Source organism: Hemiscyllium ocellatum, chromosome 3 (assembly GCF_020745735.1).
Source record: "Hemiscyllium ocellatum isolate sHemOce1 chromosome 3, sHemOce1.pat.X.cur, whole genome shotgun sequence".
In the NCBI taxonomy this organism is placed as follows: Eukaryota; Metazoa; Chordata; class Chondrichthyes; order Orectolobiformes; family Hemiscylliidae; genus Hemiscyllium; species Hemiscyllium ocellatum.
In genome coordinates this window covers 50,165,822-50,180,079 of record NC_083403.1, presented here as the reverse complement: position 1 = coordinate 50,180,079, position 14,258 = coordinate 50,165,822, and the positions used below count along the sequence as shown (strand labels likewise).

Here is a 14,258-nt window from a genome sequence, read left to right as displayed (position 1 = left end):
GAAATTATCCAAAGAGTCCAGTTGTAGTGGCATAGCTGACTTTGCTCATTTAGTAGTGCAGAGACGTCAATTCAAATTCTGCCATGGGGTAAATGTGGCATTTAAATTCTGTATATTAAATAAATTTGGAATTAAAATATAGTTTCAGAAATGGTGACCATGAAATAACTGGATTATTATAAAACTTTTATAGTTTGCTATATCATTTAAGAAAGGTGACTTCCTGCCTTTACCTAGTGTGGCTTATATGGCTAGGGGTGGCAGAGATAGTAGCTGAATGGTAATGTCACAGGGCTGATAATCCAGGATCTCATGCTAACGTTATGGGTTTGAAACCCATCACAGCAGATGGTGACATTTGATTTTAATAAAAATCTGGAATAAAACAAAAAGCTGATTTAATGGCCACCATGTAACTACTGTTGACTTATTGTTTTTAAAATATTCTGTTTCTCTAACGTCCTTTGTATCCACATTGATATGGTTGACTCTTAACTGTCCTCTGAAATGGCCAAGATAATCATATAATTCAGGGACGATAAGGGATGGACAATAAATGCTGGGCTCAAACATTCATGCTGATATCCCATGAATGAATTTTAAAAAATGATTCTGAACTCCCTTTGAAATGATGCAGCTAAACCACGAGACTGGACTGTAGCTGTTTGAGGATGGCTTATCCTCTAGCGCAATTGGGGATACCCAATGATGTATACTTTCCATGAATTAATGAATAATTCAAGGAGGGAGTAACTGGAGAATTGAGAAAGAAAAGTCCTTCACTGCTTCAGTAAATTCCCTTTTAAAGGTTTTCATTTTCTTGTTGTACCAGTGGAAACTGACCTATTTTTCAGATTTTTAGACCCCCTTTGGCCCAATGCAAAAGGGATGTTTGAAAATATTCTGTCGAGTCGCATGGCCTTCTGATAAATGCAGAGACGTGACTTCCTCAGAGTAGTCCTACTACAGAACTGGAATCCTACCTCACGGAGATAGGCTCTTTGGCCCAAACTGGTCCATATTGACCAAAATGTCCATCCATGCTAACCCCATTTCCTTGTACTTGGCTGTTATCCTTCTAATGATTTCCTATTCATGTATTTATCCAACTGCCTTTTTAAATGTTAATGTACCTTCCTCAACCCCTTCTACTGACAGCACATTACATATGCGTGCTACCTTCTGTTAAAAAAAAATTGCCACTCTGGTTCCCTTTTATTCTTTCCCCTCCAACCTTAAACTGATGCCCTTGAGTCTTCAATTCTCCAATCCTGGGAAAAAGAGAGTACATTCACCCTATCCATACCCCTCATCATTTTATACACCACTATAAAGGTCCCCTCCCCGCCCCCTCAGCCTCCAATGCTCTAAAGAAAAAATCCGAACTTGTTCAACCTCTCCCTCTAACTTAGACCATTACGTCCAGACAACATCCTTGTAAACTTCTTCTGCACTCTTTTAAACTGTTGTCTACAGATTTGAACATTCTTGTTTATTTTTGATGTAGACAAGTTTGCATTCAATGTAATACCAGTCCTGTAAATATATATGCAGTTTGACTGAGGGATAGACTGGCAACTGTCGCTGTGTGGTTAACTTCAGAGTAAAATGTTCCGTGTATGATACCTTTTATTTTGCCCCCAATTATGTAGTAGCAAAGAAGTAAATATAGTGTATTTCCATGGAATAGGGAAGGTTTGGCTGCTGCATGTTTGAGCTTTACAATTCCTAAAAGTGTAATTCAATGTTGACAGATCTTTTCCAATTCCACCCTCCTCCTTTTTAAAGTCTTGGTATATTCATACCAATGTCTTTCTGCTTCATTTTTGTTCTGGGATCTATTGACCAATGACTTTTAAGACCAATTAATCAAAGTAGCTGTAGTGGTATTATATTATTCTTTCTGTGTGATGTTTTTCTCATGTTGACCTAGTTATCTGATGAGGGTGAAATATTATAGACAGCCAGTCAGTTCAATCCACTCTGATATAGTGTGGACCTTTTGCCAATGGTGTTGGATAGGAAAAGAAATTTTCAAATTTTGTTATCGACCTTGAAGTGAATGACTTTCAAAGAGATTAATTTCCTAGTAACCGTCTTGTTGGATTGGACAGCGACTTATCTGAGCACGATGCTTTCCAAACCATCTTGGCTTGGAAATATATTGGTATTCCTTCACTGTTGACTGGCTTAAAATCTTGCAATTGCCTTCCTAGTTAAATTGTAGGTGTGCCTGCCTTCAGTGGACTGCAGCAATTCAAAAAGGCAGTTCAGCAGCATCTACTCCAGCACAGTTTGAGATGGGCAATAATTGCTGCTCAAGCCAGCAATGCCAACATCCTGGGAATAAATAAAAATTCATGTGTTAAGACTTTTGACTGTAATAAACACATTCATCAATTTAGATTAGTAGATGACTACTTTGTTAACCTGCTGAAAAAGTCTTCCATCCTAACTTGCAACCAAAACTCACCATTATGTTTATATATTTCTACTGCTCCCTAAATATAAGACTACATTTCTCCTGAAACTCACAAACTGCAGCATGTTATGACACTGGGTAAATCCTCCTGCTTAATTTAAACCAACACAGAAAAGATTTATCCCATGCAGCAATGTGTAAAAATTTGAGTGGCCAAGAACTATTTAAAGTAAAATTAACAAATTTACTTGAAGTATAACCGAGAATAATTAACAACCATTTACAACTCCTTCCTCTAACCTATCTTTTATCTTGCCTTCTATAATACTAGTCCGATAAAACTCCCAATTAAGATTTACAGAAAAATTGAAATTTTAAAACCAGCCAGCGGTCGAATCTTCTCTTCATCTTCGTTGGTAGATTTACTCTCCAGGTCAGTGTGGAAGTTTTTCTCTGGGCAAATTCCTTCTCTAGATAGGTACCTCTGAGAGTTCTGACTAGCAGTCTATGGTTGTTGGTGTGGTGGCAGTTCTCCTCCCAAATGTTCAATTTTCCCTGGTCTTATACCCCAAAGCATTGGATTGTGTCATTGATTTTTAAGATTGTCAGTATACTCCATTCAAACTTGATCAGAATTTGATAATTTTCGAGGTATAATTTAAACTAATTGGCCTAATTTTGAATCTGTTTTGTCATTTCCAGGCAACCAGCTACCCCAGTAGCTGGAGCACATGTTACAATGTGTCTAACTGAGAACACTTGGTGCTGTCACTGCTAGCTTTTACTCTTAAAGGTATAGTGGACCCACATCATCTAAACAAGCAAGATCTCTTCTTTCTGACCCTCCAGGGTGCATCTTGCAGAACCTTTTCATTTGAAAAAAAAATTCCTGTTCATTCAATCTCCTCTGTTTCCAAGGTATTCTGATATGACTTCCTAGTTTTTTAACTCCCCATAATCCTTGTTTCTTCTCTGTCATCCTCAACATTTCATTTGTTGCTGAACTGAAAAGTAGTCCTGCTCCATTACAGAGACATGGATAGAGCAGGCTCAGGAATGGCTGACCTTTCCATTTCTATCTCGGGTGACTGACTCAACACAGACATCTACTATAAACCGACTGACTCCCGCAGCTACCTGGACTACACCTCCTCCAACCCTGCCCCCTGTAAAAACGCCATCCCATATTCCCAATTCCTTCGTCTCCGCCGCATCTGCTCCAAGGAGGACCAGTTCCAATACCGTACAGCCCAGATGGCCTCCTTCTTCAAGGACCGCAGATTCCCCCCAGACATGATCGACGATGCCCTCCACTGCATCTCCTCCACTTCCTGCTTCTCTGCCCTTGAGCCCCGCCCCTCCAACCACCACCAAGACAGAACCCCACTGGTTCTCACCTACCACCCCACCAACCTCCGTATACAGCGTATCATCCGCCGTCATTTCCGCCACCTCCAAACAGACCCCACCACCATGGATATATTTCCCTCCCCTCCCCCCCTATCAGCGTTCCGCAAAGACCACTCCCTTCGTGACTCCCTCATCAGGTCCACACCCCCCACCAACCCAACCTCCACTCCCGGCACCTTCCCCTGCAACCGCAGGAAATGTAAAACTTGCGCCCACACCTCCTCCCTTACTTCTCTCCAAGGCCCCAAGGGATCCTTCCATATCTGCCACAAATTCACCTGCACCTCCACACACATCATCTATTGCATCCGCTGCACCCGATGTGGCCTCCTCTATATTGGGGAGACGGGCCGCCTACTTGCGGAACGCTTCAGGGAACACCTCTGGGACGCCCGGACCAACCAACCCAACCACCTCGTGGCTCAACACTTTAACTCTCCCTCCCACTCCACCGAGGACATGCAGGTCCTTGGACTCCTCCATCGGCAGAATATAACAACACGACGGTTGGAGGAAGAGCGCCTCATCTTCCGCCTGGGAACCCTCCAACCACAAGGGATGAACTCAGATTTCTCCAGTTTCCTCATTTCCCTTCCCCCCACCTTGTCTCAGTAAAATCCCTCGAACTCAGCACCGCCTTCCTAACCTGCAATCTTCTTCCAGACCTCTCCGCCCCCACCCCACTCCAGCCTATCACCCTCATCTTGACCTCCTTCCACCTATCACATCTCCATTGCCCCTCCCCCAAGTCCCTCCTCCCTACCTTTTATCTTAGCCTGCCTGGCACACTCTCCTCATTGCTGATGAAGGGCTCTGGCCCGAAACGTCGAATTTCCTGTTCCTTGGATGCTGCCTGATCTGCTGTGCTTTGACCAGCAACACATTTTCAACTCTGATCTCCAACATCTGCAGACCTCACTTTTTACTCAGGAATGGCTGTTGCAGGTTCCGAGATTCAGATGTTTCAGTAAGAACAGAGAAGATGGCAAAAGAGGGGAAGGTGTTGCATTGTTGATCAGGGACAATATTACAGTTGTAGAAAGGATGTTTGGGGACTCGTTAACTGAGGTAGTATGGGCTGAGGTTAGAAACAGGAAAGGAGAAGTCACCGTGCTGGGAGTTTTCTATAGGCCTCCGAATAGTCCCAGAGATGTAGAGGAAAGGATAGCAAAGATGATTCCGGATAGGAGTGAGAGGCAGGGTAGTTGTCATGGGGACTTCAACTATCCAAATATTGACTGGGAACACTACAGTATGAGTACTATAGATGGGTCAGTTTTTGTCCAGTGTGTGCAGGAGGGCTTCCTGACACAGTATGTAGACAGACCTACAAGGGGCAAAGCCACTTTAGATTTAGTACTGGGTAACGATCCTGGCCAGGTGTTAGATTTGGAAGTAGGTGAGCACTTTGGAGACAGCGATCCCAATTCTGTCAGGTTTACTTTAGTGATGGAAAGGGATAGGTGTATTCCACTGAGTAAGAGTTACAGCTGGGGGAAGGGAAATTATGATGCAATTAGGAAAGATTTAGGAAGCGTAGAATGGGAAGGAAATTGTAGGGGATGAGCACGTTAAAAATGTGGAGCTTATTCAAGGAAAAGCTCCTGTCTGTTCTAGATAAGTATGTACGTGTCAGGCAGAGAGGAAGATATAGAACGCTTGAGCCATGGTTTACTAAGAAAGTGGAATCCCTGGTCAAGAAGAAGGCTACGTCAGGACAAAATGTGAAAACTCAGTTAGGGTGCTTGAAGGTTACAAGAATGTCAGGAAAGACCTAAAAAGAGAGTTCAGAAGAGCCAGGAGGAGACATGAGAAGTTGTTGACGGATAAGATCACGGTTAACCCTAAGGCTTTCCATAGGTATGTCAGGAATAAAAGAATGACGAGAGTTAAATGAGGGTCAATCAAGGATAATAGTGGGAAGTTGCATGTGGAGTTAGAGGAGATGGGGGAAGTCACTAAATAAATATTTTTTGACAAGAGTTCACTATAAAAAGTGAAAATGTTGGTGAGGAAGATACAGAGATACTTGCACTAGACTAGAAGAGATTGAGGTTCACAAGGAAGAGATATTAGAAATACTGCAGAGTGTGAAAATAGGCAAGACTCCTGGGTTGGATGGGATCTATCCTAGGATCCTCTGGGAAGCAAGGGAAGAGATTGCCGAGCCTTTGGCAATGATCTTCAAATCATCATTGTCTACAGGAATAGTGCCTGAGGACTGGAGGATAGCAAATGTGGTTCCCTTGTTCAAGACAACCCTGGTAATTACAGACCAGTGAGTCTCACTTCAAGTGTTGGTAAAGTGTTGGAAAAGGTTATAAGAGATAGGATTTATAACCATCTAGAAAAGAATAATCTGATCAGGGGCAGTTAGCATGGTTTTGTGAAGGATAGGTCATGCCTAACGAATTTTGACTTTTTTGACATAGTGAGTGTAGATGAGAATAAACCGGTTGATGTGTATATGGATTTCAGCAAGGCGTTTGATAAGGTTCCCCACAGTAGGCTATTATACAAAATGCGGAGGAATTGGGATTGTGGGAGACTATAGCAGTTTGGATCAATAATTGGCTTGCTGAAAGAAAACAGAGGGTTGTAGTTGATGGAACATGTTCAACTTGGTGTCCAGTTACTAGCGGCGGTGTTGGGTCCACTGCTGTTCATCATTTTTATAAATGACCTAGATGAGGGCTTAGAAGGGTTAGTAAATTTGTGGACGACACTAAGGTTGATGGAGTTGTGGATATGATGAAGGATGTAGTAGGTTGCAGAGATACATAGATAGGATGCAGAGGTGGCAAATGGAGTTTAATGTGGGCAAGTGTGAGGTGATGCACTTTGGACAGAGTGATCGGAATGCAAAGTACTGGGCTAATGGTAAGATTCTTGGGAGTGCAGATGAGCAGAGAGATTTCGGTGTCCAGGTACACAGATCCCTGAAAGTTGCCACCCAGATTGACAGGGTTGTTAAGAAGGCATACGGTGTTTTGGCCTTTATTAATAGAGGGATTGAGTTCCGGAACCAGGAGATTATGCTGCAGCTGTACAAAACTCTGGTACGGCCACACTTGGAGTATTGTGTACAGTTCTGGTCACCACATTATAAGAAGGATGTGGAAGCTTTGGAAAGGGTGCAGAGGAGATTTACTAGGATGTTGCCTGGTATGGAAGGAATGTCTTACGAGGAAAGGCTGAGGGCCTTGAGGCTGTTCTCGTTAGAGACATACAAGATGATCAGAGGGTTATAGTGTAGGTGGGATGGGCTTCAGATTAGTATGACAGGGCAACGCAAAATCGAGGGCCGAAGGGCCTGTACTGCGCTGTAATCTGATTTCGCTGCACTTTGGATACTGCCTGAACTGCTGTGCTCTTCCAGCACCACTAATCCAGAATCTGGTTTCCAACATCTGCAGTCATTGTTTTTACCCCATAGATGAAATGGGCATCCTCCGAAGACAGCACAGTCCAAAGCCACAACCACTACCATTTAGAAGAACAAGGGTGGCAGATACAAGGGAACAATACCACCTGCAAGGTTACCTTCAAATTCCCCTGCAAGCCACTTAGCATCCACACTTGGAAATATATTGCTGTTTGTTTGCTGGGTCAAAATCTTGGAGCTTCCTTTCTAATGGCATTGTAGGGTGTACCAAGTGGACTGTAGTAGTTCATGAAAGCTGCTCACCACCACCTTTATTGAGGGCAATTAGGAATGGGCAATAAATGGTAGGCCTACAGTGATGCCCACATGCCATGAATGAATTTAAAAAAAAATAAAATTCTCTGTCCAAAGTACTCTATTTTAGCTTGAATTAAAGAAAATACTCATACAGATTTGGAGCAGGAGTAAACGCTTTGAGTCTGCTCTGTTATTCAGTAAGCTAGTGGCTGATTTGATTACACCACATTCCTGCCTAGCCCCTGTCATCTTTCACAGCCTTTCTTAACAAGTAACTATTAATTACCCTGTCTTAAAATGATTCAAGGACACTGCTTTTGAGAAAGAGTTTTAAAGACTCATGAACCTCTGAAAAACATTTCTCCTTATCTCAGTCTTAAATGAGTGATGTCTTATTTTAAAATGGTGATTCCTAGTTTGTAGGTGCATCTACAAGCCCTTTCCAATGTGAACTCTAGTCAAGACTGCTCAGGATCATATGCTTCAATCAAGTTGTCTTTTATTCTTTTAAACTCCAGCGGATGCAATCCTAACCTGTCCAAACTTTTTATCCAAAGGACCACCTGTCCATTCCAGGTATTTATTGATGAATTATAAAGATTTACAGCACAGAAAATAGCCGTTTGACCCATCATATTTGACCCAGCCAAAAATATGCACCTAACTATTCGAATCCCTTTTTCCAGTACTTGGCCTATAGTCTTATTTGACTTGGCATTGGAAGTGCGCATCTAAATGCTGCTAAAATGGTTTGGGAGTTTCTATCTCAAGGTAACGAGTTCCAGATTCCCACCATTCTCCAGGTGAAAGATGTTTTCCTCACATCCCCTCTAAACCTCCTCCTTATCCTGGCCATTGATCCTGCCAACAAAATGAATATTCCTTACTGTCTATCCTGTTCATGCCCTTCACAATTTAAGCATTGCAATTGTCTACCGTCTTGGTCTCTGCTCCAGGAAAGCAATCCCAGTCCATCCAATCTGTCATCTTAACTAGAACTCTGCAACCCAGCCAATACTAAGGTAAATTTCCTCTGTGCCCTCTCCACTGCAGTGATATCTTTCCTGTAATGTAAATTTCCAGAACTGCACATTGTGCTAAAGCTGTGGCCTAATCAACATTTTATACAGATCCAGCATAACCTCCCTGCTCTTAAACTCTTTGCCTCAGTAATAAAGGCAGTTATCCCCTATGCCGCCCTCCCCACTTTATCTCCTTGTCCTGTTACTTAAAGGGATCAGTAAACATGACGCTCCTCATTCAACCAGTTCTGGATCCAATTAGCCTAATTTTCTTAGATTCTAAGGGCTCTTTGTTATCAGCCTTCCTTGTGGAACCTTATCAAAGGCCTCACTGACGTCCAAGCAACTACATCAAATATATTGCCCTCACTACACACTTGGTCACTTCTTCAAAATATTCAGTCATGTTGGTCAGACATTAACCCTGTACCAAAACAATGTTCTTGATTAATCCTTGCCTCTCCAAATGTTTATTAATTTTTTCCCTTAGAATATTTTCCAGTAGTTTCCCTGCCACTAGGTTTACACTAGCTGGCCTGTAGTTTCCTGGTTTGTCCCTTTCCATTCTTTATTAAAGTTACCAGTTTTAATCTAGTCAGCCTTCTTTCTGAACTGCTTTCATTGTATCCTCCCTTTCTTCAGGACACCAATACAATATGTCATACTCTAAATGTAGTCTCAACCAATGACCTGTTTAACTGGAGTGTAACCTCCTTTTGCTTTCTACTTCTATTATGATAAATAATAAAACTCTACGAACTTTTCTAATTACTTGGTGTAACCTTATGAGATTCCTACACTTACCAGAGCCCAGCAAACTCACCAATCAGATTTTTTTTCATATTCTTCCAGACAATTTCACAATATAACCCCTTTGCCAAATATTTTGTCCACTCACTACATCTCCCTACAACTCATTTGTAACCTAATCATGACCTATTCAGAACTTATTTTCCTACCAATTTTTGTGTCATCAGCAACTTTAAGAACCATAACTTCATGTCTTCACTCATTTACATAAATTTGTACCAAGTCGCGATAGCAGCACTGTGGCACATCACTCATTACTACAGGTTGTTCTGCTAAAGCGCATGTTTCATTAGCATGAATTGGCTATAATACGATTGACAAATTCTGGATATGTATTTGCTAATATGTTACTCTACATCATGAACTTTTATTTTTAACAATACCCTTTGATGTGTCACCATTATCAAATGCCTTCTGGAAATCTAAATTTCTGTTTATCCACAGTATATGTTGCTTCCTCAAAAACTTCAATAAATTGGTGAAACATAATTTTCCTTTCACAAAATCATATAATCAAGCAGTGTCCACCTTCAACTTTTCTAAGTGCCCCTCTAAAATATCTTTTAGTAATGACTTATATCATCGAAGGATTTAGGAAGGATTTTAAGCTAAATGGCCTGTAGTTTTATGCTTTTAGTTACCTTTTTGAATAAGAGTTACATTTACTATTTTCCAATTTAATTGAAAGTTTTGAACAGAGAAACTTTGGAAAATTAAAAGCATCACATTGACTATCTTACTAGCTTTCTTTTGAGATGGTAGGATGAAGTCTATCAGGTCCTAGGGACCTTTCAGCTTATAGCATTAATAGTTTGGTTAGTCTAATTTTCCTGAGTTCCTCCCTACCTTCAATTTCTTGACTGAATCTGGGCATGTTGTTTGAATCCTCTATAGTGAATACTGTTGCAAAATACCCATTCAATTCATCTACCATTTTGTTGTTTTTGTTATTAATTCCGCAGACTTGCCTTCTGACAAACTAGTCCATACGTTGTTGGAAATTTTCCTTTTTAGTTGGAATGTATTTCATTGTTGTATTCTACTTTAAATGTCTACCGTGGCATTTCCAATGACCTATTCTTTAACCTAATTTATCATAGAGTCACAGAGTCATACAGAAGACACACCCTTCAACAAAATCTCCAACATAATGTGGAATATAAGTAGAGCATTAGCTTTTATGGAGACATTACGTATTGGTTTCTTGCTGTGTCTTATGGAACAATTACAGTTTAAGATCTGAGATGTTTTTCTCAAATATTTTGTAGTGCTTATTTGCATGATTTCTCCAGGAACTTAATATCAAGTAGAAAACTAGTTTTCTCCTCCACCACTTCCTGTACCCTGAAAACCTAGAAAGTGTAATGGTGCAATTTGTTGAAAAATGAAATGAAAGCAAAATATACTTTTCATTCTTTTAAGTTTGGCCAACATCGAATTGGAGCAGAGTTAGCAGTCTTTGCTTAATTAGAAATATGGGAGCAGGAGTAGGTCAGTAGGTCCCATGAGTGTGCTTCCCCATTCTAGGTCATGAGCCTCAACCGCATATTTTCACACTATACCTAAATCCGTTGCTGTCATGTAATAACTAGAAATCTATCAATCCTTGACTTAATTCATGACTCAGCTTCCACAGCCAATTGGCGTTGAGAATGCCAAAGATTCATCTCACACTCAATGAAAATGTTCTCCCTCATTTTGGTCCCAAATGGATTGTGTTTGATTCTGAGAATGCCCCCTGGTTTTAGACCCTTGGCCAGAGAAAACAGCCTTTGTGTCCTCCCTAACCACCGTTTTAAAAATTTTGCACATTTCTATGAAATTGCTGCTCATTCTTCTAAACACTACAGAATACAAACAGTCTGTTCAATCTATCCTCATAGGAAAGCCTCAGCATCCTAGGAATCAGTCTGGTGAACATTTGCTGCACTTTTTCAATGGCAGTTATATCCTGCCTTGGGCAAGAGATCAGAACTGCACACAGCGCTCCATGCGCCATCTCGCCAATATTACAGTTAAAGATTTTTTTGGCTGTTGTCCTCAAACTAGGAGAACGTGAGGACTGCAGATGCTGGAGATCAGAGTTGAGTGTGTGGTGCTGGAAAAGCGCAGCAGGTCAGGCAGCATCTGGGGAGTAGGGGAATCGACGTTTCAGGCATATGCCCGAAACATCGATTCTCCTACTCCCCAGATGCTGCCTGACCTGTGCTTTTCTAACACCGCACCCTTGACTCTTGTCCTCAAACCTATTGAAAGAAAGGCTTACCGTTAACATTTTGAATTGCTTACTGCACCCATATACTAGCTTTTAGTGAGTTATGAACAAGGACTGCTGAGTCCAAAAGTGGCATCAACACTTCCTAATCTTTCTGCATTTATGAAATATACTATCATGCTATTGTTTTAAAAAGTGAGTAACTTTATACTTATTTGCAATATATTTCATCAGTTGTATTCTTGCCCATTCATTTAGCCTGGACAAGTCTTCCTAAGGGTTTTTGCATCTTCCTTTCAACTCTCATTCCCACCACATTTTGTATCATCTGTAATCTTCGAAATATATCCTAAATCCAAATCATTGAAATGGATCATGAATAGCTGGGGCCCAAGCACTGACCTTTGTGGTACAATAGTAATCACAGCCTGGTAAAAACAAGGACTGCAGATTCTGGAAACCAGACTCTAGATTAGAGTGGTGCTGGAAAAGCACAGTAGGTCGTCCGAAGAGCAGGAAAATCGACGTTTCGGGCAAAAGTCCTTCATCAGGAATAATCACAACCTGCCATCCTGAAAAATGATCTACTTATTCCTCCTCTGCTTTCTGCCAATTAACCAATCCTCACTCTATGCTGATATATTATCCTAGTACCATTGACTTTAATATTATATAATAATTTCCTTTGTAGGACTATATCATATCTCCTGAATATCCAAGTACACCACATCAGTAGTTCCTCCTTATCAACTTTGCTATGAACATGCTTAAAACTCTATCTGATTTCTCAAATATGATGTCCCCTTCATAAATCAGTGTCGTCTCTGTCCAATCAGGTAATTTAATGTCTTAATATCCAGTAATCCCATTCTTTTTAATAGATTTTAATATTTTTCCTATTACCAGTGTCGGTCTAACATATGAAGTGCCTGGTTTCTCTATCTCCTCTTTTCTTAAACACTGGGTTAAAATTTCAACCTTCCAACCCATTGCAGAATTAATAGAATTTTGAAAGATGATTGCCAATGCTATCACGCTATCTCTAGCTATCTCTTCCAAAATCCATCTCTTCTAGGATGAAGGTCCTTGGGTCCCAGGAACGTTTCAACTTTCAGTCCCATTAATTTCCCCATACCACTTTTTTTTTAGAAACTAATTTCTTTCAATTCCACAATGTCCTTAGACTACAGTATGATAGAATTTACCATTAATTTTGATAAAGATGGGATTCAGTCTAAAGCTTGACTAAATCTAAACAAGGGTGGTTTTTAAGGTGTGAGGAGGACGTTGACCGTGGTGGATTTGACTCAAAACATTATTTCTGGTTCTCACTCCAACAATGGTTCCAGACCTGTTGAGTTTCTCCAACATTCTCTAGTCCTCTGTCAGTATTCCCCTTGTTGCCCTGGGGCTGTTAGGAGTCATCTCTGTGGTAATGGAGTTGTACAAAACCACAGATTAGATTTTTTCTTAGGGGTTGCTCCATCCACAGTTGTTTTCACCTCTCAATCTAATTACTCTTATTATCTCCTCTGATCTGAATTTGAGCTTCCAATTTCTATCTATTGTTAAAGCTATTTTCAAAAAAAAACTTGATCCTTGCCTTTTTACATCATCAGATATTGAGAGGTTGGAAGATTCACTTCCTGAAGGACATTATAAATCCAATTCCATTTTTGTAGCCATTCAATTGTCCCCAAAGTTTTGTATTAAGAGTTCAATTTTGCAAGAATAAATGGTAGAATTTGAATTTACATACTCAGACTATACCAACATCACAAGGCTGTTGTATTTGAGTGAGGAGGAAAATATTAATTGGCATCTAAATAAGTACAGAATACACAGAAGTCTTTAAAATGTAGTTTATCCTTCTTTCCAGACCTGGGAGTTCTTTGACAACTGAGAGACTGCTTTCCTGTGCTCTTGTCCATTCCAGCAAGAAAGAGCAAGGATTCCGCTCTATCTTTGATCATCTTAAGTTGCCTCAGTTTTACAGAAGTTCTTCAGAGTCATTTATTCAGCATATCGTGGCCCTGGTTCATCATGTTAAAGGTATGTTGGTGCCTGGATAGATGTATCATTGTGAAAAGCATGCTAGAATCAATTTATTGTTTTGTTGCATAATTTCTCAATTCTGAATTGTCGTAAGAGTAGTATAACTTGATTTATGCTGCCACACTCAGCATTTTTGCTATCGCAGTTCAGTTTAAATGAAGATGTACAGGTAAGCAATTATTTCTTGAAAGGGGGAAACAAAGCACTTTTACTTGGTTCTTTATTTTTGTTCAGTAAAAATATTTCCCAAGAAAATACTGAGATGTAGAAATGAAATCATCCCATCCCTAAATAATTTTGAGTATAGTGACAGTGGTCGCTTCATATTACCATGGTAACATTCGTTTTATTCAGAGTTTGAGGGTTAACTGTTAAAGTGGGAGTACACTGTATGCCTTTTCTCTTGTGTTGAATCTAAAAAGTATCCAGTTTGTGCATTAAATCTCTATTTTATAAATGAAATTGTTGACACAATAGAACTTGTTTCCATGTACCTGAACATTTTCATTTACTCCATCCAAGTGCTCACTTACTAATATGAGGATATAATATACATGTCGGAAGGTTATTCTCTATGTTGGGCAGGGGGTATCACAGCCAATCTTCATGCATTTGAGCATGTGAATTTCTAATAGGAATTCT

General features: G+C 40.3%; 1 protein-coding gene across 4 annotated transcripts in view; it reads left to right on the top strand.

The window, feature by feature from the left end:
- LOC132832121 (bcl-2-associated transcription factor 1-like) overlaps nucleotides 1-14,258 on the top strand; it is a 71,839-nt gene that overhangs the window by 21,542 nt on the left and 36,039 nt on the right. For all 4 annotated transcript variants that reach the window (XM_060849858.1, XM_060849876.1, XM_060849867.1 and 1 more), the window contains exon 5: nucleotides 13,441-13,613. In XM_060849858.1, the coding sequence (XP_060705841.1) occupies nucleotides 13,441-13,613 (173 nt within the window). The remainder of the gene's footprint in view (nucleotides 1-13,440; nucleotides 13,614-14,258) is intronic.